The sequence below is a fragment of the Aricia agestis genome, chromosome 3 (genome assembly GCF_905147365.1).
Source record: "Aricia agestis chromosome 3, ilAriAges1.1, whole genome shotgun sequence".
Classification (NCBI taxonomy): domain Eukaryota; kingdom Metazoa; phylum Arthropoda; class Insecta; order Lepidoptera; family Lycaenidae; genus Aricia; species Aricia agestis.
Window position 1 is genome coordinate 2,886,301 of NC_056408.1, and position 25,361 is coordinate 2,911,661.

General features: G+C 40.8%; 2 protein-coding genes across 2 annotated transcripts; one reads left to right on the forward strand and one right to left on the reverse strand.

Annotated features, from left to right (window-relative positions):
* The first annotated feature begins 2,168 nt into the window (after positions 1–2,168).
* Positions 2,169–13,142, forward strand: LOC121740395 (collagen alpha-1(I) chain-like). The gene is made up of 24 exons (XM_042133077.1): positions 2,169–2,307; positions 3,305–3,343; positions 3,545–3,577; positions 3,683–3,814; positions 4,367–4,536; positions 5,321–5,438; positions 5,612–5,736; positions 5,958–6,164; positions 6,368–6,466; positions 6,543–6,839; positions 6,926–7,393; positions 7,472–7,633; positions 7,882–8,079; positions 8,539–8,683; positions 8,768–9,028; positions 9,230–9,363; positions 9,510–9,779; positions 9,927–10,142; positions 10,433–10,721; positions 10,949–11,134; positions 11,626–11,847; positions 12,118–12,287; positions 12,610–12,831; positions 12,996–13,142. Exons 1-24 carry the CDS (start codon positions 2,169–2,171, stop codon positions 13,140–13,142), a joined length of 4,449 nt encoding a protein of 1,482 aa, XP_041989011.1.
* Positions 13,143–18,878: 5,736 nt separating this feature from the next.
* Positions 18,879–24,236, reverse strand: LOC121725461. Its single transcript, XM_042112463.1, has 6 exons — positions 24,130–24,236; positions 23,422–23,572; positions 21,839–22,044; positions 20,571–20,807; positions 19,482–19,710; positions 18,879–19,271 (listed from the first exon to the last, which is right to left on the reverse strand). The coding sequence occupies exons 1-5, from the start codon at positions 24,170–24,172 to the stop codon at positions 19,529–19,531; spliced, it is 819 nt and encodes a 272-aa protein (XP_041968397.1). The 5' UTR covers positions 24,173–24,236; the 3' UTR covers positions 18,879–19,271; positions 19,482–19,528.
* Between the last annotated feature and the right edge of the window lie 1,125 nt (positions 24,237–25,361).

The following is a 25,361-nucleotide window of genomic DNA, read 5'->3' on the forward strand; positions in this document are numbered from 1 at the left end:
TGATTTATAATAACAATAAACAAATCACTATCACTGTATAAGCACGGCGCTGAGTAATGAAATGATAAAACGAAACAAATCTCTTCTCACTCGCCTGAAAATGTATTGTTTTTGTTTCACTCGCTGTCGCTGTGCCGCGGCGCCGCGCTGCCCGCCCGCCCGGCACTTGTCGTTTCATACTAACTGTCTGAACCTGTTTTCGCGCCGCGCCGCGGTGCCGTGCGGTAAATAGTTGGCATTGGATTAACGATTAACGGACTTCTGCATATTAACGGAAGTTAACGAGTCCGTTAATATTTTTAAAAGTTAACTTAAAAGTTAATCCGTTAATCAAAATGTTAACTTCGTTAATTAACGATTAACGGATTAAAGAGGTAATGCCCAGCTATGCCCTTAGATACATAGAAATATTCTATTTTATGCACTACTTTTGATCAGTCTTACCAGTTTTAGTATCTTTGTGAAAAAAAAAATTGGTGAGAGCTTGTGTTGATCACTAATCAAGCTTATTTTATATGCGTAGTCAACTCCTGCTTTAAAATATTATACTATTCTAGTTTTGACAAATATTACATTTTTGTTAATTTTTTATAGTCTTTATAATGTCCCTGCTCCATCTGCGTGTTTACGCGTTAATTAGCGCGTTAATCGGGATGGTACGCAAGTACGTTAACACGTTAAAACGTTGGCTATAGCCAACGTTTTAACGTGTTAACGTACTAGCGTCATTACTAATGACGCTAGACGTTAAGCGATAGCTCGGGTGTCGGTTTTTTGGACACATCAAAGGGAATTCACGCGCAGTATAACGCATTGGAGGATATTGGCTACATTGACGCCGGCTCATTCCGCACGCGGCACGACTATTGCGTACAGGAACGACCTGTTTGTTTTCTTTTGGCGCAAAATAATACGACAATGGAGTGATCCAACGAAAAATCGTTGAAATTTTTAGAACTGCTTCAATTAGAACCATGCGTTTGGAACGTTAATGCCCAAATTTTTGTAGCGTTAATGCCTAAATGTAGCCAACGCGCAATGTTAATGCATTAAGCGATGCGCAGTTTGGCATTAACGCTAACGTTAACGCTAACGCAGGTGGAGCAGGAGCATAACAAAAACAGTAACGAACATTTTACAGCATACTATTTGAAATTTTAGGTCATGCTATTATAGAGACAGTCAGCTGATACATGTACAATTGAGTCTGTCATCTCTACACAGACAAATGTCTAGCCTCTTCAGGTCACTGGGACGTAGGGCACTGGCCAATGCAATTAATTTATCGCTTTCTTCGTAATTACTAATATTGTCTCCGGTTTTGGTGACGGTGGTCTGTTTTCATTGAAACCAGACCAGTAGTAGTAATTTCCATAGTGCTTGTTTGAAGTACACAAAGATATAGATACCACGCACCTGCAACGTTTGCTCCCTAATTTTATTAAAAAAAAACACTGCTCTTCCACTCTCTTAATCCTGTTTGCAGTTTAACGAACAATCCGCTACGACACGTAAAAGATTATCATTCTTATCAGACCAGTGGGGCCACCAGTCTACATTGTCCCAACCAAGCTTGAAAACAACAATTTATAGCTGTTGCTCTAACCGCTAACGCGAACGTAGGAACCGCGCCACGACCATCGAGTTGAGAGCTAATCTCTAACCAATATCTTATTTCTACAACTGGATTATAAAAGCTCGCAACTTTGTTCTGATGAAACTTGTTTATCGTGTGGGATCCGCAAATGTTACGGGATAAAATCTCTATATGTACTCAATGTAAATCAATACCGAATTTCGTCAAGATTAAATGCACATACTGTCCTATGTTCAAACTCCAAATTATAATCAGTAAACAAAATTTTTCAAAACCATAATAAGTTTGAAGTAGTAACACATAGACCGACACACTTATCAGGCCCACTTATGAAGCGAGCCCTAATATATCCCACAACCTGACCACAATTTACGGAAAAACTATCACGCCTATTGATTTGTGCTTTTTAATTATATAATATATATGTTGATGTTTTATCATCAGTCAGTCATGGTTTGGGTACTATTAAACTATAAAAGACTGCCTTAAAGATTATTACGACGCAAAAAAACGACGCGAGCTCTCACATAGCTCGGCTTTTAGCTAGTAATATGCTTCTATAACATCAAGGATGTGGCTGGGCACCGCCGTCGTGGCGCTGCTGGTGCTGCCGGCGCTGGGCAAGGAGGTGCGGGAGGAGTTGCCGCAGGCGCAGGACCCGGACCTCGTCAACTACGACGACTACAACCCCCTCGACGAGGATCTGAATGGTAAGTCAACTGTTGTTCTTCACGGTGCCGAATTTATATTTTTTACTAGCTGAACCGGCGTTGTTTTGCCATATATAAATCATTTCTATTATCAATACAAAAAGAAGATAAAAACCTATTCTCAGGCCTAACGAATGTACTATTAGAGATTCCTAGGCAGATGGGGGACCTACGTAGTTTGGTTGCGTTACATCATACCCAGCCGACAGATCACAATATTCACAAAACATTGAATTGACATGATCCGACCAAATGACGTTGGTCTGTCAACTGCCTAGGAATCAATTTCTTCGATGGTACATAAAAATTTCATTAAAATCGGTTGGGCATTTTTGGAGGAGTTCGCGGATAAAGACTGTGACACGAGAATTTTATAAGATCACTTTATTTCCGCCGCCCCAAGCAAGTAATCTGTCGGCCCCATAATATAGACGCTGCCGCCCTTTGACCGTGGCCTATACGGCCTATTTATAAATCCGGGGCTGGTTCTTCAGTTGGTTTAAGTTCCTGCTCTACCAGCTCCTAAAAAATTACTTTATTACGTCCTACGATATCAACACATCTGCAACGGAGGCTTAAATGGTATACCGTGAATTATGAGTTATGATACGAAGGTAATTTCGACGATGATGCACTACCTTTTTAATAGTTTGAAAATGTTACCTTTGTAATAGTTAAATTAATAGTCAGTTAAGCTATAATTAGCTTAACTGACTATTAATTTAACGGAGCTGTTAAAAGATTTTATCAAATGTCTGAGTCGAGCCTCTTTGTTTAGCCCGGTTTAGTTTACATTATCTGAATTTCTGATCAGAAAAATTCGCAAACACACCGCCCCGCTCATACATTTTGACACGTAAGAAATTCTGATAGTGTGCGGGGTCTACAACAAAATGTATGAACAGAGTGCGTCCGAATTTTTCTGATCAGCGGATAATGTGCGGCCGGGCTTAACATGAGAATAGATCTAAAATTGTTTTTTTACTTTATGTTTTAGCGATCATTTCTGACAGTGACTTCCGAGGGCCAAGTGCGAGTAAGTTTTTTTATATATAATGTAATATTTCTAAAAAGTAGATGTCATAAAATAATATTATGTAGTACCTATAATATAATGTGTAAAGTGTTTAGACCTTAGTGATAATGTTGCTCAGATTATGTAATTATATTCTTTCCTCTTCTTCCTAATTATGTTCTTTCGAATAATAATTTATTCAACACTATTTTATTTTTGCAGCATCCAGGGCACTACCAACTATACCGACCAGAGGTAGGACATTTTCTTTTTCATTCTTTCTTTTTCTCCATAAAACGTTAGAGAAAGATGGAGCTAAAATACTCATAAACTTATATGAAAATACTCTATCTCTTTCAGCTCCACCCCGACGATGCATCGACATCGGTCAGTCGTGGTCGGACGGGGAGACGTGGAAGCGAGACAACTGCACGCTCTGTCAGTGCTACGCCGGACGAGTCAACTGCTCCGTGATACCCGCTTGTCTCACAGGTAAGAGAAGGAAATAATCACCTAAATGCGAGTTGCACTCGCGCACGAAGGGTTCCGTATCGATAAAGAGCCAAAAATAGGCCAAAATTTGTGTTTATACATACAAATATGGGAGCTCAACAGAACGGCAACAGCAATACACAATCTGTGAAAATTTTATAAGTCTAGCTATTGCGGTTCTTGAGATACAGCATGGAGACGGACAGACAGCGCACATCGTAGTCTACATCTTGTTTTTGCTCTTTGGGTACGGAATCCTAAAAATAAGAAATTCAGAAGGACTGTAGAAGTGAAACAACTACCAGCCTCGCCCTGCCGCATACTTTAATAGTTTCCTGAGTGCAATGAAATTTTTCCAATTTTTAAAAATGTCCAACGCGATTCAAAATGAGGCCCGAGGTCGTTCTATATAATATCGGCTGTATATATTATTTTGTCGTTTATTTAGCATCTTTTTTTCATTTAAATGAAAAAAATTCAAACTAAAAAAATATATGTTCAAAAGATAAACACAATCAGCTTGGCATTCATTCCGGGCAATGGCAATTTCAGGTAGAGCTACGTCTCCGGGATACCACAGCGCGTCGTCCGGGATCACCCCTGTGAGAGGAGTATCTGGCCCGCAGGGAGAGAACGGTCCTCCAGGACCACCGGGGATGCCCGGGGCCAGCGGGGTGCCCGGGGCGCCGGGCATGCCCGGAAATATTGGTCCTATGCCTGATGTGAGTATACTTGTAACAAAACCAATAATTTTCGGGTATCTACTGTGATGTATTAACCATTTATCGAATCAAGCAATTGCAACACATGCCTGGGGTGGATATTAAGAGCCCATATGACCCTAACTTGACTACATACTTTAACCTAGATCTCAAAATCAGTAAGGTCTATAAAACTTTTTTGACACAAGTAACTTCAGTTCATAAAGATTAAATGCTCAAGACGAAAACGCGATTACTCAAAAAATGCTCGATATTTCTTTTTTACAAAAAACCTTGTTTTAGACACATTTTTGCTTGGATCTTCGAAGTTTGCTGTCTTTTCTTTAATATTTTTTAATATCTAAAAAGGTATTGATAAAACCTAAATTTGCTCAAAACACTTTTTTCATAATCATTATAGTTCGTCTTTTATTCAAGTAAAACTAACTCGGCGATAATTCCGCGCCGTCCTTTTTCACCTGGCATATGAAAGACGGGCGTGAGTGTGAGGAGAGAAGGACGATGTTTGATTTTTAGAGTCAGGTGAGCTCTTAACCTATCAATGTACAAAAAATCAGCTCGTTAGGGTTCCGTTTTAGTGTTCTGTAATCAACAAAACTTGGTTAGTTGACATTGGTCATGATGATTTTGTTAGTTATTGTTGAGCTCTGTATAAAATATATTGTGCGATAGTAGGTGCGATATCATAATTTTATCAAGTGCGAGTCGGATTTCGTATTTTGATTATTTATATAATTTCTTCGTTTTTTTCCTAAAAATATTTGAAACTGATATATTTAAATAGGTGAACGCGTATTTGGCTCAACTGGCTGCGAGTGCTGGAGGCGACAAGGGTCCGCCCTTCGACCCCTACCAGTACATGCAAGCGTCCGTCGGCAGCCCTGGCATTAGAGGAATACCTGGTATTTATTTATCTTTTTCTACATCTTTTTATTGTTTTTTATTACTGTACTAGAGGACCAATGCCAAATCTTCCATTTATGTTAAAAATATAAAGAAAATGTATTATAACAAGCATGTAAACCTTTACAGTTCTAAAATAATAAAATAATATAACGTTGTTTTTGCGCTATAGGACCACAAGGACCACCTGGTCCTCAGGGTTTCCAGGGACCACGCGGCGAGCCTGGAGAACCTGGTCTCCCTGGACCTTTAGGCCCACCCGGCGAAAGAGGACCACAAGGACCCCCTGGAAAAGATGTTAGTCACATAATATTATTTTTAATATTAAATAATTTTTATTTTTTACATTGTTCAATATTGAAAACTGCTGAATGCTGATGTTTATGATTCATTGTATCTAATGAATAATGATAATTCTATCTGTCATGTTTTATAATTTTAATTTAATATCCTGATATAGCCAAATATGTTATAATACTCAATACTACGAGCTCCTGTCATTGGTTTTCTACTCGTAGGGTTCTCCGGGAGAAGACGGTGAGCCGGGCCCAGCAGGAGCAGCAGGGCAGCCGGGGCCCAGGGGAACCCCCGGGGTGCCCGGGATACAGGGGCTGAAGGGCCATCGAGGGTTCGACGGCAAAGACGGTGCCAAGGGCGAACAGGGCGTCGCCGGCGAGAAGGGCCCTACCGGGTTACCTGGACAGATGGGGCCACCCGGTCCTATTGTAAGTTATTTATAATAACTTTTAGACTTATTCAGTGTCTCTAAATTAAGAAAGCATATTATTATGATAAGTTATCTTTATTGACTTTTCTTATTGTAAGCTATTTTTAATGACACAGCAGCGTCACTAAATCAAGAAAGTCATATTACGTTTAATCATAAAATATCAATTGTAATGACCTCCAAACTTTTTATTTCTTGAAGGGCCCTACTGGTCCTCGTGGTGAAAGAGGACGAGAAGGACCACCAGGGTCACCGGGAATGCGTGGAGCTGATGGAGCACCAGGAGCACCTGGACTTGTCGTAAGTACTTAATAAAGTATTATTTTACTTTGTCAACATTTTAGATCGCTCTTATTAATCGTAATACATACCACAGGGTAACGTCGGAAAGCCAGGTTCTCCCGGATTTCCGGGCGCACCGGGTATAAAAGGCGAACAAGGTATAGCAGGTCCCAAAGGCAGTCAAGGAATGCAGGGTCCCCGAGGCGAGCCAGGCCGTCCAGGACAATCCGGTGAAGCTGGTGCGCCAGGGTTGGCGGGACGTGATGGTATACCCGGAGAGAAGGGCGTGCAAGGTCAGCCGGGAGTGGCAGGCACCCCCGGCTTTCCCGGACCACGCGGAACACCCGGAGTTGCTGGTGATCCTGGTATACCAGGAACAAAGGGAATGCCGGTAGGACTTTTTACCTATCTATGTAGTGAAATGTTTTGTGACAATAAAATTATATATTATACGCAATTAACAATTTTATATTTTAGGGACAACCAGGCGAAAGAGGACTGAAAGGAGAATCTGGTGTAAGAGGTGAACAGGGTATACCTGGGCCGAGAGGTTTGCCTGGAAACATGGGTCCAGAGGGCAAACGAGGCAAAAGAGGGTTGAGAGGCCCTGCTGGTAACGTAGGCCCCCAAGGAGAGAGGGGATTACAGGGTATGCGGGGCTTACCGGGAGCCGATGGGCCTATGGGTGCAAAAGGACAGCCCGGCGAACGGGGAAGTGTTGGGTTACCTGGAGCCAAGGGAAGTACCGGAGACGTTGGCAGAGCCGGTCCTCAAGGAATTCCAGGGCCCCGGGGAATGATAGGTAGACCAGGTATCGCGGGCAAATCTGGGCCTCCCGGTGAGAGGGGCATACCTGGAGCTGATGGAAGGCCTGGTGAACAAGGCCCGCAAGGATTACAGGGACCACCTGGTCTAATGGGTCCGGTTGGCGAGAGAGGACTACAAGTACGTATCGGGCTTAAAAAATTGTTTCTTTTTGCGTTCCGTTAGATGATTTGCATCTTCACAATGGTATTCTTATAGGGTGAATCTGGCAAAGATGGAGAAATCGGACAGCCCGGACCTACAGGTCCTAAAGGAGACCCAGGTAGAGATGGTAGCCCGGGAATACAAGGACCACAGGGGCCTATCGGTGCCGCTGGAGAAAGAGGACCTGTAGGACCAACTGGACCAACAGGATTTCCGGTAAAAAATTCTTGTTATGCAAAAGTTTTGAATTTCTTAAAAATTTTTTTTTGAATATAATAATTATTATTATTGTAGTGAGGCTTTATACTTACGTCAATCAAATAAAACATTTTATCGTATGTCTTGCATTCCTCATTTGCAAAATATTTATGAAAAATAGATGAAGTATATTATATTTAACAATATAATAACAATTTAGGCGACAAATTACCTTAACCCAACATTAAAGTGCAAAATAATTTCAGGGCATGCCAGGTGCTGCAGGATTACCGGGTACCCCAGGAAAGGAGGGAGAACCAGGTGTTACTGGACCAGTCGGTCCTCCAGGACAAGCCGGACCCAGGGGTGAAAGAGGGTTTCCCGGGGACAGAGGAGTGCCCGGACAGCCAGGTACTCCAGGAGAAAAGGGTGAAGCAGGAGCTCAAGGTGCTGATGGTCCACCCGTAAGTAAAATCATTAAAAAGGATTTGTTTACGAGTATAATCACAGTAATGAGCATGAACAAAGTGACAGCGACAAAAAAAAACATCTTTATTAAACACACAAGGGACAAAACACAGCTAGAATTTATAAAATGACAGAAGAATACGAATTAATTTAACATAACGCACTACGTTTAACTACATAACATACTCGTAGTTGATTAAAGGTCAATATATTTTACGACGCATGTTACGATGAAGATTTCTTTAAATATTGGAAGTTTGAAAACAAAAGTGCTTGGGAATCAACATTTAAAGTATCTATCTGTAACTCCATCATCGCTATATCACTTGCGACTCTTATGTGAAACTCCATAAAATGTTTGTATTTAGACTTTATAATCGAAATCAGCGATGGAAACTTAGCCGAATGTTTTGGAACTATATTAACAAAAAAACATAACACGTATTAAATTAAAGGGTCCCGAAGGCGCAAGGGGCGCCAAAGGCCATCCTGGTCAGATCGGTGCTATGGGTATGCCTGGTCTACGTGGTATGCCCGGCGTTGCTGGAGAAAAAGGAGAACGCGGATCAATGGGATTACAAGGCCCTGAGGGACCTCCAGGTAAAGTCGTTTGGGCATAGCTTCAAGCATCTTTTATAATTTTAATACAGTATTAGTTTTATATTATACTTTCTCTTTTAATAGGTCGACAAGGGGAGCAAGGACCACAAGGACCAATTGGTCCGACTGGTCCTCCAGGGGAGCCAGCGGAGCGAGGTGAACCGGGCGCCCCAGGGACACCCGGAGAACCAGGTGCTCCTGGCTCGACTGGGGAGCGCGGTCATCCCGGATTACAAGGCTCGCCTGGCCTCCCGGGTCAGCCAGGCCTGACTGGAATGCCTGGACTGAAGGGCGACAGAGGCTACGCTGGAGCAAAGGGACAGCAAGGATCAACTGGACATCCAGGTAAAATACAGTCGTAGAGAACATGAAAAGTTCATTGAAAGTACATTGCAATCTCGATGAAAAATGAAAATAAGTCATTGTAGGATGCTCCGCGACTAGGTACTAGTCTAAAAGTATCTTAAATTGCCTCTATTTTATAAAATGCGAGACTTTGCACTTACTTATAAGTTAAAATCAACTTTGATTTGACGTTTAATTTAGGCATTCCTGGGGAGCCTGGATTGCGGGGATTGCCAGGAGCTAATGGAGCTAAGGGTGCGAGAGGCGAACAGGGACTGAAGGGCGACGCAGGTCACCCTGGACTACCGGGACGACCGGGTGAATTAGGACCACCTGTAAGTTAACATTAAAGATATACTCTGATGATCTACGGGTTTCCTGAAAGATTTGTGTGAACTAGATTTTGCCCACTTCTCGGTTGCGCAGCAATGAGTTTATCGTATAGCAACTTACCATGTTATAATAAAACGTATTTTAACAGGGTCAACAAGGAAGCCCAGGTGCTGCTGGTATACCAGGGATACCAGGTGCTAAGGGAGCAACAGGGGACTCGGGACGGCCTGGCGCACCGGGACCACAAGGGTTAACTGGCCCTCCTGGTCCTGAGGGAGCTAAGGGCGAGAGAGGAAGTGAGGGTGAATTAGGACCACAAGGACCGCCCGGGCCGGCCGGACCAACTGGAGAACGAGGACCGAGTGGCTTGCCCGGTATGGTTGGCCCGCCAGGACCACAGGGTCTGCGTGGTATACAGGTGACTTATAATATTATATCTTTTCAAAATGTACGAAAACTTTTTTTATATTGTCAAGTTATGAAAATGACAATTTTATGCATTTTCTAAGATAGACCAGGAACCTATAAAACCATTATAACCATATCATTCACTTTTCTTTATTAGGGCGAAACTGGTGTACCAGGTAAACCCGGTGTCGATGGTCCACCAGGGCCCATGGGAAGCGCAGGAGTGCAAGGACCACCAGGACCTATGGGTGAGCCGGGCCCTGAGGGAAGACCAGGGAAGTTGGGGCAGCCTGGTATTCCTGGACGACCCGGGGACAAAGGACCTACTGGCCAACCTGGACAGTCTGGTCCACCGGGAGCGCCTGGCTTACAGGTATGTTTGACTCGTTTACTTTCATCCGCACATTTCTTTATGTGATAATATAAAAATTTATTTATATAGTAGAGAGACTACGTATTGACACTTAAAGACAAAAACTTTGTATTTTCATTAGTACGTGGCTAATGTAAATATACAACATCGCGACGACTAATCGATGCATCGGTTAGTTGACAACTCAATAAGCCGATGTTGAATATTTAAAATAAAAATATTTACTTGTAATTAAAAAAAAACTACTTACTACAACAGTGGAAAATGTCATAAGCCTTATTTATCCTTAGGGTCCATCTGGTCCCTCGGGACCACCAGGCCCGGCTGGAGAAAGGGGGCCAAGAGGTGAGAGTGGTCCACCTGGGGTCGACGGTCCTCAAGGACCAACGGGCAAACAAGGGCCACCTGGCCTCGACGGGTCTAAAGGAGAACGAGGGGAGGCCGGGGCAAATGGGGCTAAGGGTCACGCCGGGCTGCCGGGACTACCGGGGATGGTGGGGGCGCCGGGTCGCCAGGGAGAAAGAGGTTTACCTGGAGCTATGGGACCTCCGGGGAAAGACGGCGACGCGGGACCGCGGGGTAAGCCCTGATATGTTAATTATCATGTGTTAAAAATGATCGCATTTTTATAGTCACATAAAAAGTTAGTTGAGGCAAATTTCATGTCATCAAATACTCATATTCTGAAGTAATATTTGGACTCCGTAAAAACTTTTTAAGAAGTTTCAGGTATTTATTCAGTAGTGTTTTTCTTTTAACAACAAACATTTTGATAAATTTATGCTTTTATACTTTATGGCCTCTAGGACCAGCCGGCCGGGACGGCAGCGCAGGTCCGCCAGGCCCCGTCGGACCGGTGGGCGGTCGCGGCCCGCCAGGAGAGCCGGGCCGACACGGACCCCCCGGATCCGCCGGTCCGCCCGGACCACCCGGCCCACCAGGAGACTCGCTTCAGTACGATGCCGCTGCTATTGCTGCTATGCTACAACAAGGTACGGACTTGTTTATATTTTGTGCTGAAGTAAATCGTTGATTAAACAATACACGTCTAACTGCCACACTCAGAGTGGAACATTAATTACTTAAATACAATGAATTCAAAATTTTGACATAAGCCCCATACATTATCTGTCAAACTCTTCATTAAATTGAAGGTTAATCATAATTAAATGTCTCTGAGTACGACGGTTAGTGCTATCTCTCGATCTTCGTATTTATGACATAAAAGGCAAAGTGGATGCGCAAGTTCATACAGGTGAAAAAATCTTTGATATTTTACATTGTCCCAATCTTATGGAGTTCTGCCACTGGCACCAAACAGGTCAGGCACTCGGTCAGATTGCGTTAATGACTTCGATAGCGACTAGGATTTCGCATTCGGCATACTGATCTTCGCATCAAAAAATTATCAAATACAGCAGATACTCTATAATTACAGTTTTTTCTTTATTACATTTGCTGTAACTCACATAATGATTCCCAGGTTCAATAAAAGGTCCGGACCCACTAGGCGACGATCCAAACGCGATTCCGCCGAGGTTCTTCAAGGACGATATGTCGCCAGAGGAGAGGAAGAAGATCGTGTTGAAGGCGTACGAGCGACTGAAGGTCTCCCTGGACAAGTTCCTGAAGCCCGACGGCAGTAAGGAGGCCCCGGCGAAGACGTGTGGCGATATCAAGTACCACCATCCTGACTTCCCCAGTGGTGAGTAAATTATTTTCTTCTGGGTTTTGTTATCATATCTTGGATATTCGTTTGCGCAAGGGGGGCAGCTATATAATCGAGATTGAAGATATGAAAATGTTGCGCCCATGTTATTAAAAACCCTTAAACCTTTTTTTAAAATCTGCACCGGATACCTAAAAACGTTGACGTTCCCACTTTTGCCATGCGATATTAAAATTGTGCGACTATCTTCGCAACAGAGCCAACGCATACTAACCCATAACTAAACACACCCTATTCCACTCGCAGGTCAGTACTGGATCGACCCGAACGGCGGCGACTTCAGCGACGCGATCCTGGTGCACTGCGACATGGCGGCCGGCGCCAGCTGCGTGTACCCCGCGCCCACCACGTCCGCCGACATCACCCGCATCGGCAGCGGCGAGGCCTGGCTCAGCGAGCTGGACGACGGCTTCACGGTGAGTGAGCAGTTGGCAGCCCTAAATTAGGACAGAAGGGCGGCACTTGGCAACATTGAGGAGAAAATCAGACAACAGAGACAGACTTAGTTACAGGGTCCCGTTTTTACCCTTTAGGTACCAGACCCTTAAAATTGTCGCTTTTAGTGTAAACCTCTACTTTCTGACTCTAAACGGCCTGTTGCATAGAATTGCAACAATCCCGGTGCAATTCTAAATTCGTTATTTTTGTTGACACCTAAGTTAGACTTGGGAATAAACATATTATTATAAAGTGTATATCAGGAGATTGTCAAAATTACAAGGACTGCCATCATTTCAGATCTCATACAAAGCCGAGCACAGCCAGCTGACTTACCTCCAGCTTCTCTCGGTGTCAGCGGTACAGAACGTGACGTTACACTGTCGCAATACCGTGGGCTACTATGACCCGGCAGCACGCAACTACAAGCGAGGGCTGAAACTGCTGGCCTTCAATGACGCCGAGATCCTGCCCAAAGCGAACAACCGGCTACGATACAAGGCGTTACTGGATGAGTGCCAGGTCAGTTCTTAGTTCTTCTTTACTTAATTCAGAGATAAATGCACCATTGAAGAAATTGATACACTTTTAAGGACCGTTGTAAGAGTGTGTGCCAGAGGTATACATATTTACGCTTAAATCCATTAAACGACTATAATGAAATCTAGTCTATCGATCATCCACAGTACAAGAAGTCGGAGTGGGCGCGGACGGTGGTGGAGTACGAGACGGACCGGCCGACGCGGCTGCCGCTACTGGACGTGGCGGTGCGCGACACCGGCAGACCGGGACAGACCTTCCGCGTGGAGCTGGGCCTGGCCTGCTTCACATAGATCTACAGCCTGGGTACAACATAGCTCGGCGAAAATAGAGGGGCAATTGGTAATATCTACCAATAACGACCAATAGCCGCTAATAACGTGCTACTGTCAGATCACAAATATACTTGTACCACTCACACTTTCTTCCACTTTTGCCGAACTATTTTAATGCGCGGTCTGCATCAATAAAAGGGGTGCGATGTTTTAAACTTATAACTATAGCGACATGGCGTATCTTGCGACAGATATGCAGCAGGGATTTTACAGCAGATATTGCATAGTCAAAAATTTCGTGACATACAAAACGCGCATCGGGCGGATGCATTAATTATACAATATTTCCTGTCAAACGCTTTTTGCGTAGCTGTCGCAAGATATTAGGGACCTATCAGACAGAGAGCGGTTACGCGGTCAAGCGTTCAAGCGGTCAGTTTTGCGTTCTTTGTATTATATTATACTTATCGTTCTATGTTTATCATTATGTCCATGTTATCTAGCTGTAAGTTTTCCTCTTAGTAAATAAAATAAAATAGGTATTCTCTCATAGGGGGCGTTCGGACCGCGTCAGAATTGCTCCTATGTGACTGACCGCTCGAACGTAGAATGCGAATGCTTGGCCGCTCTCTATCTGATAGGTCCTTTAGCAAGTTACACATTATCGAGAGCAAGTTGTCTGAGTACGCCGATATGCATGACGTCATGACGACGCGACGTTGTTATCGCGGACCGAGTATAGTCGAATTTTTGTTTCATTTACCACATATTTTTGGAATGGTATAAAAATATTCTCAAAGAAAACGTGGGAGAGCCATGCTTCGGCACGAATGGGCCGGCTCGACCGGAGAAATACCACGGGCTCACAGAAAACCTGCGTGAAACAGCGCTTGCGCTGTGTTTCGCCGAGTGAGTGACTTTACCGAAGGCCCAATCCCCTACCCTTTTCCATTCCTCTCCCCTATTACCCTTAATAGGCCGGCAACGCACCTGCAGCTTTTCTGATGCTGCGAGTGTCCATGGGCGACGGAAGTTGCTTTTCATCAGGTGACCCTTTGCTCGTTTGCCCCCTTACTTCATAAAAAAAAAGTCTTGTGTCCTATCTATTTGGGTTATACCTTGTATAATAAAAAAAACACTATTTAACTATAGCTATAGAGCAAAATATTATGTTCTCATAATACTAGTATACTGAGGTCGGCAGACCCTATTTTCAGTCTTATTTGTCGTCTAGTTATAAATCTAATATCGTGCAGTTATAAAGTCGAAAAGTAACTCACTTTTGTCGACTACTGTACGATTGTCTGAAGTATCAAGGAAAAATTGACGTAATATTGACCCCTTCCTAATATTTACACAGCGAATATCCATTAGAGGTCTACTTGTCTCTTTCTGGCATATTAGAACCGTCATAATACAGATAGAGACAGTGGTCCCTGAAGTTGCGTATTTATTACCTAGGTCTATAACGTATAAAAATTTGGACGCGTGCTATAAGTATCTAAAAAATTACGAATCTTAGTATAATTTTATTTTAAGTAAATTAGGATCCAGAAAAAGCATTTCATATTATGCTGTTTTAGTACAATGTATACCTAGATTTTATTACATAATACTTAGTTATTTCCTAATATAATTATATCAGCGAAGTTAAAAGTTCTCTATAAGTATACTTAGTTTTAAGTTTGTATCTTTTTATCACTTTATAAGAGATATTTATAGCAAAAATATTAAAATAAGACTGATAACCTATCGGCCTTTGAATAATATAACATGACACTACGATGAACTATATCAAAGGCCGCTAAATATTCTCATGATCACGTAACTAGTTTAGAATGACAGAACTCAGAAGCAATTTTATCTAATAGTTTTAGTAGTGTAATATTTACTAAAAAGCTATGACCTAGGCTCGTTTTATTAGTGACAAATTATATATTTTAAGTAAGACAATTATATTGTGTTCAAAGTCTAAGTAGTATTAAGTACTTAAATGAAAGTCACAACGTTTAGTTAAGTAATTCCAAGGGCGCTGTGGATGTACATTATAGTGATGTTAGTTTAAGTTTACTGGTAACCTCGCCAACTTTATTAGACAATAAGTTTATTTTTATTTTTTGTAGATATACGTTTGTAAAGTTATAAATAATTAAAACAATGAATTAACTATGTTAGTTTTATTTCAAACCACGAGAAAACAGATTGCAATTAAAATTGTTCAGTTTGCAGCAAAATATTTCGCATAAATCATAATAGATAATAACATGGTAGATAGACACTTTATACATAGATGATAGAGCTCATGTAAAACCGCCCACGCTGCGTGGTTACTACGTACCTACTAGTAGAGTTCATGGGAAACCGCCCACGTGTCGTACTTACTACGTAGAGTCAAACAATTTGAGAAAAAAAAAATCCACAGCCGAACATAATATAACCTCCTCCTGTTTGGAAGTCGGTTAATAAAAAAAGCCTATATTTCTCGTTGTATATTTATTACTTGTTTAATGGACAAGAAATATTTACGTAGTTTTTAGGCGACATTGAATTAAAAACCTAGTTTTTTTTAAATAATTAAGACTATTTAATTAACAGCAGAGGAACGGAAATGTATTTTTCTCATTATTACTAAATACTAATATTATCGTCGCTGGGAGCTCCACAAGAATCTCGTGAGGCCCCTGCAAATGCTCCGCGAAGCACATTTTGAGAATGGCTGATATAGAGTAACTTGGGCACTTTTTATTATGACCAATAATTTGTTTCATTAATTCATAGTTTCTTATGAGCTTGAAAATATCGTTATTCTTTTATCAAGTGGTCTTGCACATTATAATGAAACGCCGCCGTTAGATAAGTTTACTCTGTGCTTAGAAGTTAGAACTGTAGCGCGCGTCATAAGCGGCCGAACAGCGCACGCGCAGACACGAGGTATGACCTGCCCTTTTTTTATATTATTGCAAAACAATAGTAAATTAACATCAATATAAGAAAAAATATCTGTTTGTAAATTTATATGAGCTGACCGTTACTCAGTGTTTTTTGCTCAGTTTTCACATGAATCTACATTATCTACCATTTTTAATACACTTTCTAGTATCTATCATTTTTTTAAAGTTAAGAGGAAAAGTAATAATAATAATAAATTATTTAGTCTTCATTTGCACAACATAAAAATACAAAATAAGAAAAAGAATCAAATTTTTGGTAGTGCGCAAATTGGCGGTCTTACCGCTTTAAGCGGTTTCTTCCAAACAACCATAAGGATTCCTTATGGACCGTAGTACGTACAGCTATAATGTACAAAACTTGTAGTTCTTTTCTTTACTTAAAAATTTGCCTTTCAATTTTTATCGACAGGACTTGTAGTCTTTCGAAGATCGAACGAACTTGATATTAACCTGTTATGTACTATTTCTTTAAATATTTTAGGTTTTCCCCTTTAAAACAAATATTTTTGTGTTGGGTAGACCATTTACTGAGGAAGGATTTAAACTATATAACATCAAGCTGCGAAAAATCATTGGAAAATGTAGAGAAATCGGTTAAAATTGTAATTTGAACGCACTTATTTCACAAACTACAGCACCGATTTTTATGTTATTTGGCACAGATATAGAATAGACCACTGGAAAGGATATACCTAGGCTATTTTTTTCAGTGAAAATGTACAGTTCCCTCAAATACCTTATTTACGCGGGCGGAGCCGCGCGGAACACCTAGATTCTAGTAAGTATAGTAATACAGTTAGTTAATATAGGTAACCAACACGGAGCTAAACCAATATACCAAATAATGTTTTTTACTTTTGATTATTTTTCCGACCCAAATATCGACCAAAAGAATTGCACCATTCGACGTCACGTGGTACAACCTAAATAAATAAATAAACCTAACCTAACCTAACCTAACCTAACCTAACCTAACCTACATGGTATTATACTGATAATTTTTTGAAAATTTTCTCTGGTAGTTGTTATATATAAAAAACAAATTCTAATTCTATTGGCCGACATTTGGGACGGAAAAATAATCCCCCGAATACCACACGAGCTTCAAAATTATCTGGCATTTCCCTCAAGGTTCCCTGCAAACAAATAAAGTCGTCAAGTTTTTCAGGTTAAAAAATCACGAGCGCGAAGCGACTCCTTCATTTGTTTGCAACGAACCTATCGGGAAATACCCGATAATTTTGAAGCTCTTGTGGTATTATAAGTGATTATTGCATAGTATTTAGGTAAATCGGAAATAAAATGTCAATCCTGAGCTACCGCCATAATTCGGAAATGTTATTTTCTGAAATTCATGGGCCTCTCCATACATATTTACTGAACATTTAAAAGTATAATAGACGCTTCTTTGTTCGAGACTTGAAGTTATCGTAAGCCCCAATTTCACCAACCACTGTTACTGTTAACAGCTTGTAAAAATGTCATGTCTTCTCTTTCATTCATAAGAAAAACGAAAGAGGTAACGTAATACTAATTCGAGCGTTAACTTATTACTTTACTAATACACTTTTTCTATTTTAAGCAAAGTCTAGAAATTATGATCTAGAAAGTGGATTTTTCCACTTTTATATCGGAGAGACGTTGAAAGAAAATATTAGTAGGTTTTATTGGGTTATCGTACTTTTATTTACTATAAATATCATCATCTTGGGGAATGGGGATCTACAGCAAGATAAAAAAATAAGAAGTTAGAGAAATATCGTCTTCGAGCACCCATCAATTACGTAAAGAGGATCTATAAATCTATAAGTACATATATAAAAATTGAATGTGTTAGTCGCGCTAAAACTCGAAAACGGCTGAACCGATTGGGCTGATTTTAGTCTGAAAATATTCGTAGAAGTCCAGGGAAGGTTTTAAAGGGACACGAAGCTCACCGGGACAGCTAGTAATTTATATAAGTAAATCGGCCGGCCAACTCTACGGCGCATTTTGATAGAACATGGACTTGCTAGACCGAACTTGATTTTAAGCCCGGCCGCACATTGTCCGAAATTTCTGATCAGAAACAGTTGAACGTCCGCGCTGTCTCTTCCAAAGACCTGACGCAGACCGCAGGAGATGAAGAATCTAATTATGCATTTATCTAGAATAAGAGCTAGGGGCGTTTCTTATTTTTTTAAAAGATCTTTTAAAAATATTATCTTACCAGTTTAACATTCGCTGACGCACAAAAAAGAGAAAATAACTTATTCTAAAGTTTTTGCGCTGCTCACTTCATATTGAACTATACAGAGGAAATACTTCCGAAAAAGCCGTTTGTCAAATCTTGGTCGATAGTGAAAAATGTGATAAGCTTATTACCATTTACAAGTATTAGGCATACATACCATTAATTACAAGTAGGTAGTAAAAATAAAACAGACAATATACTTAATAAATATTGTTATTTGGCAGTCGCTTTCAGTAGTTAAGATTTAAGAAAGCTTATTCTACTTCTCAGTGTTTTAGTTAAGTATTTAATGTGACAAAAACACAAAATACTAATTCTTGCTACTTATATTGTTTTATATGGCGTTATTTTATTTTATAAAATGAAAATAACGCCTTATGAAACAATACAATCTTCATCCATGGACCATGTGAAAATAAGTTATGTCTGATCGCTCCCATGGGATCTGGGACCATTAACATTGGCTTGACATAACTTGACCAAATAGCGTAGATCCATCATCTACTTAATAATTTACCCAGGACTAAACATACGTCATATATATTTTGATTCTATTAAACAAAAACAGCATCGGTATTACGTATACTTTATTAATATTAATACAAATATAACGATAATTATATCACCAACTTAAAACCCAAAACTGTGATAAAGATATCAAGAAATACAAGAGAATCGAGGTGGTATTGTGTGAGTCATAGCTAGTTGTGGCAGCGTTTCACCTTTATCGTAATATTACAAATTGCATCTATAAACATTAATTACTATATTAAAACATCCTAAGTATTCTTATTCCTATTTTACATTGCTAACAATTAAGTACCAATATTGATTCCATTCAAATAAACGTTCACCAAAGTCGATTTTTCATAGTAAACGTCTTATTATAATACTTATTACCTACTATAGATAGTCTTTGTTTTTTAAGATCTCCTTCATTATCCAGATGAGTCACATCCAGTCTTACATACTTAAGTAATATGATATCGATTGTACTGTAACTTCTTGGTGGAAATTCATGTTTCACAGTTATAAATATCTTTATTATACTTTTACATGCACTTATTCCACTCGACCGGTTTCGACAAAATCATCATCAGGTGATAATGATTTTGTGGAATAAGTGCATGAAAAATGTAGGTATATTAATTATTACTGAAAGGCATCCAGTCTTCTTTTTTTTGGAATCAGACTATTTTTCCAAATATTTCCGGCTCAGCTCATTGGTCGCAACTAGTTTTCTTGGAGCAAGTGACGAAGGGCGGCATGTCGCAGGCGCAGCGCATGCAGGGGTCGGCCGCAGTCACTTCGTCCCCCACGACCAGCGTCAGGGAACCGAACCGGCACTGGGCTCCCACACCGCGCGTGTTTAAGCCCCGCACAACCGTGCTGTTGGCTGTTGCTGAAAACAATACGATTTTATGAAAGTTTCATAAGCTGGTTCGTTTTGCCGGGTCAGCCTCAAGTGATAGGTGCGAAGTAGGATTTTCCGAAAATGTTTTTTTAACCAAACAGTAAACAAATGCTAATATTATGTTATCAACGTCGTTCAGTAACAAATTCCATCAATATCAGCAGTTTTAGCGTGAAGAGGTAACTGAGAAACCGATGATATATCCATATTAAATATTAATATTATTAATTTGCGAAAGTGGGTCTGTCTGTCTGTCTGTTACCTCTTCACGATCAAAACGCTGAAAAGTTTTTGCTAAATTTTGGTATGGAGATACTTCGAGTCCCGGGAAAAGACATAGAATAGTTTTTATCCCGGGAAAATGTACGGTACCCGCGAGAGAAACGAATTTTGACGCAACGGAGTTGCGGGCATCAACGAGTTTTGTTTTGGCCGGTTGCCGGTTTCATTGAAGGCCAGTTAGCGTAACTGGCCTGGTTTTAATGAACAGGAGTAATTTTATAGTATCCAAGTGTGTGCGCAATACACAAGAGCACTCTCTATTCTTGTTACTCTCATAACGCAACGGAATACCGACACGACTGGCGAGAGCGACCGATCGGACCGATTTTTTACATGCCCATCCGACGCATGGATCATCTTACTTTTCAGATAATCAGGTGATCGTCCTGCATTGTCCTAACCAAGCTTGGAATTAACATGTTTCCAACGCGAGGATTGAACCCACGACCTCCGAGTCAAGAGCCTCGCTCACCACTGGATCACGGAGGCGTTTTAGACATTTATTAAGCAAACCTAGAATATGCTGCGTAAACATTTTTATTAGTAAAATATTTGTGTGGACTTACAGCATTCAAACGCTATCGGGCATCCCTTCTTATCCCCCACGAAGACGGGCGCGCAACCATCGTGTATCTGGTCCTGGTAGTGCAGCTCCAGCCCGCAGTCCAGGTCTCGGCAGCCGGTGTCGGGGCTCCAGTCGGCGGTGCACACGCAGGTCTTCCGCCCCAGCTCGAAGGTCTGCCCTTCCTTGTACGTCTTGCCCTCCACTTCGCACGTCTTGAGCGCGGCTATCGCGTCTTTACCTGGAATGGAGTTTCGAAATTAGATGAAATAAGTTTGATTTTAAAAGTAGTAAATCTAATTTGTAAGTATTTAAAGTCTTACAAATTAGATTCTAACCTAACCAGGAATCATTTTATTTGTCCACGTACAACTTATGTAGTCCAGACGATACTACTAGAACGTGACATGCATCCAAACATCACACCTTATAAGAATTGCGTCGCGCATTTGACTGTACCTATAACATGCTTATAGACTTGGTTAAGGGAAGTCATTGTACGATCGCTGACTTGCATTGTACTTTGCTTTAAGACAATAGCAAGAGCAAGAGGTAAACTGAATCTGGCCGGAAAACCGATATAAGTTCTATTATTTTGCAGCTTCCTAGTACAAAAACAGTGTTACGAATCTGGCCAATGAAGAATTTTGCCAATATTGTACTACTCGTATCATAGAATACGTAGACGTTAATAATTTGGTAGGGTTATGACGAGCTTGGTGATATCACGAGTCACGACTCACCACTAATATTGTCTTGACATAAGTCATAACCACCATAACCACACCAAATAACGTGGGCTAATGACGAGCTTGGTGATATCATGAGTCACGACTCACCACTAATATTGTCTTGACATAAGTCATAACCACCATAACCACACCAAATAACGTGGGCTACTATCAAGGTATATTCAGAGAAGTTGATGCCTAGGCAGATGGCGGCCCTACATATTATAAATTAGCCGCGTTACGTCAAACCCAGCCGACAGATCGCGACTAGTATTGGATTGCCATAAGCCTACCAATTTCTAAATTACGCCTGGTCCGTCAACTGCCTAGAAATTTGTTTTATTCGATAGTACTATCGAGGAAATTGATTCCTATAGGCAGTTGATGGACCTATGTCATGTGGTCGGCTTATTCAATGCTAGCTTGATCGGTCGGATGGGTTTTACTTAACGCGACCAAATTACTTAGGTTCATCACTTGCCTATGAATCAACTTCTCTGATAGTACATCAATCGAAAAGTCAAGTCCAAGTGTCGCATACCGCACACAGTCCCCGTGCTGCAGCAGGCGCCCAGCTCGTACGTGAAGACGCAGTCCTTCTGGTCGGGGTTGTAGAACTCCACGCAGTCCACCGCGGCGCAGTTGAACGCCGGCGCACCGGCGGTCACCCGGCAGCCGCACGCCTGCGAGCACGGGTTGCGGACCACGTTCTGAGGAACCATGGACCCGTCCGTATACGGGACGCCCCTGAAACCAAAAACAGACCAGACTGTATCCTGCCCTAATTTAGGGTAGTAAATTTAGGAAGCATAAAGACGCAAGAAATAATGGTCCGCGTACGGGACACCCTTGGGAAGAGCGTGGATCTATTGAAAATCTGCTGAATGATTCTACTTCTGTTAATTGCCTGGGTAAGTTCTGCAATACAGTGTCAGCAGGCTGCAGTTGTTACTGCAGCCATTTAAGCCAGACTGTATGCAGGGATGTCTACGCTAATTTAGAGTAGGTAATATAATTTCCGGTTGGCTTGAAATGTTAACTAGAAAACTAACGACCATCTTTGAAAACCTGCTGGATGGTTATAAACTGTAAGATTTATAAGCAAGCTTCACACTTATTTATTGGCTGCAGTTATTATGGTTGGTTGGCCATGGTTCACTTTTATTCTGTGTGCAGGGCCTAATAAAAGAATCATCTGCAATTCTTAAATCCACAAAAAAACATTGCGAAAGTATGGATTTCAAAAGACAGGAAGTATAATATCAGCTTCGCGCAAGAGTTAACCAATAAAACCAGGAAATAAAGTAAATATCACAAATCAAATAACGAGGAAGGTTGCGGGGTTTTCGAGTGACCAGTCAGAAGGTTATGCTCATTTCTGTACTGTGAAGCGTAAAGTTGAGTCAGGAGGTCACGCTGCAACCTTGGGCCAACAACAGAACAAAGAGGCTTTCCCAAAAACAAATTGTCGAAGATGATCCTTGACCAAGAGTTGATAAATTGCGTAAAGATCTTCTTGCGGCTTGGTTCGGAATGCCCAAATATTTTTTAGGGCAGAAGATCCTGTGTGCTAAATAACATCGGAAAAGGGAAGTATCTCAAATTAATTTGAATTTTAAGCAGATTTCGTTTCTCCGATGTTTCACTATCTGCATGTTGCGTCATTCAAGTCAAGAGGCAGCACACTTTCACTGTTTATAAGGATAAGGATTACATAATCTCTTATTGATAGTATTTGCACAATAAAAATAAACAAGGTAGAGTAGACTGCTCTAAACATCGCACACACACGTAAACATGATTTTAGGAAGCTTATCCACCACTCTGCACGGTGTTCCGGTTCCCTAGGCGGCGTTTTCTATATTACTTTCAAGGAAATTTGTCTAAGAAAGCTTAATTATTGATGAAGTCCAAAATTAGTGCCTGACAAAACAATCAGATCAGAATGCAGAATCATGTTATGTTAAGTAAGGGCTAAAGGGCCTGTTTCGCCACTTCCTGATAAGTGCCGGATAGTCTATCCACAACTTAACTTGACAGATAGAGTATGGAGAATCTGTGTGGTGAAACAGGCCCTAAGTATCATCAAGGGCACGACTGAGTTGTAATATTCAGAAGACGCACCTGTAATAGCACATGTCGTCCTTGGGGTGGAGGTCTGGGCAGGTGAAGGCTTCCGGACACTTAGCGGTGCCGGGCACCGGCGTGCAGCCCAGCTCCAGGTAGAAACCCGCCAGGTCACACTCGCTCGCTATGTCCGCACCCACATTTAGTACTGGAAAACCCAAAAAATCCCCTCAATTTTGCCCAACATTAAAAGGAAATCTACACTATTACAAAGAGAAAAAATTGTTTGCATCGAATATATTTTGAACTTCTGGACCAATTTTAATGAAAATAGACATAGAGTAGGCCACAGGATATACCATTTTGAAATTCACGCCCACCGGCAAAATAGTGCAAATTCGTCGTGAAAGTCGTGAGGAGTTTTTTTACTTTAAATCGCTATTTTGGAGAACTTAACTTTTCACCCTGAAAAATATTGGTTACGGCCCGCGACACAAAGACCAAAACGTGTTTGTGGCCCCCGTAGAACTTCTAGAAATTATTTTTCTTGTTACTAATTAATCAATACGTCTTACCAGTATGATATTATTTTTATTTACCTTTTTTTTTATCGTACTTACCGAAAAAATAGCACCTTATTTCCGATTCAATACTTAATAGAAAAAAAATTGTTAAACTCTAGTACCCTGCGTACCTGCCGCTTATACAAGTATTGAAACATTAAATAATAATGTAAATAGGTACATATCAATAACATGAGCTCACCTAAGGCCACAATAAAGGCCGGTATAATATTCGCCGCGCACATTGTTGCAGGTTGATCACGCGCGTGCTCACCATACAATACCACGACAGAATGCGCTGCATCTCGGAATATCGATTTGTCCGACTAAATCCCATTGTCCACGCCCACGCCCAATAAGTGTTTTCCGTCCATACTAATTTTATAAATGTATAGTCTGTCAGTAGTTCTTCACGGTAACCACTGAAGTCGCAACAGAATAAGTTGGTGTTAAAAAATTTCAGTACCGAATTTTTTTTGTGTCAAATGTTATATGTAAAATACTTTCACTATAAAAGGTACCTAATAGCTCTTATAAATATAATTCTGCAGTATTTATAAACTATAAAAAATTGATTTCTAAAAAAGAAAATTAGAATTGATATTATTAAATAAATATTTCACTTTAAAGTTTAAATTAATAAGTGAAATAAATGCTATTTTCACTTTAAAACCTAGTTATATCGTTTTACCTCTTATCTTAAAATCTTCTTAAAGGACATAATCGGTCAAGGTTGAGTATTGATAGATGGCCGAACGCAGACCTCTGTGCTTCGCCTAGATTTTTCATCGCTGTAATGTAGAGTTTTCGCTCTATGTCTTTACACTGCGACCAAAGTTGTAGGAAATACTCGTATAGTATTGTATTATCTAGTCATAAATATATGTTTATTAGCATTAGTAGCCGGTTCTCAGTTCTCACGGAATACTCCGTAAGTCGTAACTCAAGCCGTTACTTTAGAGTTTAGATGTATTACCAAAGCAATAAAAGATACAAAGGTATGTAAAGATTCTGATTACCGTTAATTTCATTTCATGGAGTTTACATTGATTCCATAAGAAGGAAACGGGCAGACAAATTACCTGATGGAAATTGCTCATGCGATGCCTATGCCTATGGGTGCTATCGGATCTCAAGTGTTGTGACTTTGTCGTCTCTGGAAGCCTATTTTCATGGCACGAATGTCGCTTCAAGCGCAGGCTATCTCATTCGTGCGCATAAATTCTGTCTCACGTGCGAGTGTAACAGTCTGGCGTCTGCCATCGAAGTAACATATTTAAGTCATAAGAATAGTCAATAGAGCCTCAACTTGTAACCACAACCATACAGGGTGTAACAAAAGTAAGTGATAATACTTTAGTTTAGGGTCTGTATGTGTCACTTATACAGGGTGTAACAAAACTCAATATAAGGGGCACGATACAAACCCTATTC

Bases quoted from the DNA above. Each gene is read 5' to 3' on its own strand.
- LOC121740395 (XM_042133077.1), top strand. From the start codon at position 2,169: ATGTGGCTGGGCACCGCCGTCGTGGCGCTGCTGGTGCTGCCGGCGCTG. The intron at 3,344-3,544 runs GTAAGTTTTTTT...TTATTTTTGCAG, and splicing joins CTTCCGAGGGCCAAGTGCGA to CATCCAGGGCACTACCAACT. The intron at 9,364-9,509 runs GTAAGTTAACAT...GTATTTTAACAG, and splicing joins CGGGTGAATTAGGACCACCT to GGTCAACAAGGAAGCCCAGG.
- LOC121725461 (XM_042112463.1), bottom strand. From the start codon at position 24,172: ATGTGCGCGGCGAATATTATACCGGCCTTTATTGTGGCCTTAG. The intron at 23,573-24,129 runs GTGAGCTCATGT...TGGGTTTTCCAG, and splicing joins GGCCTTTATTGTGGCCTTAG to TACTAAATGTGGGTGCGGAC. The intron at 22,045-23,421 runs GTGCGTCTTCTG...TTTTGGTTTCAG, and splicing joins GACGACATGTGCTATTACAG to GGGCGTCCCGTATACGGACG.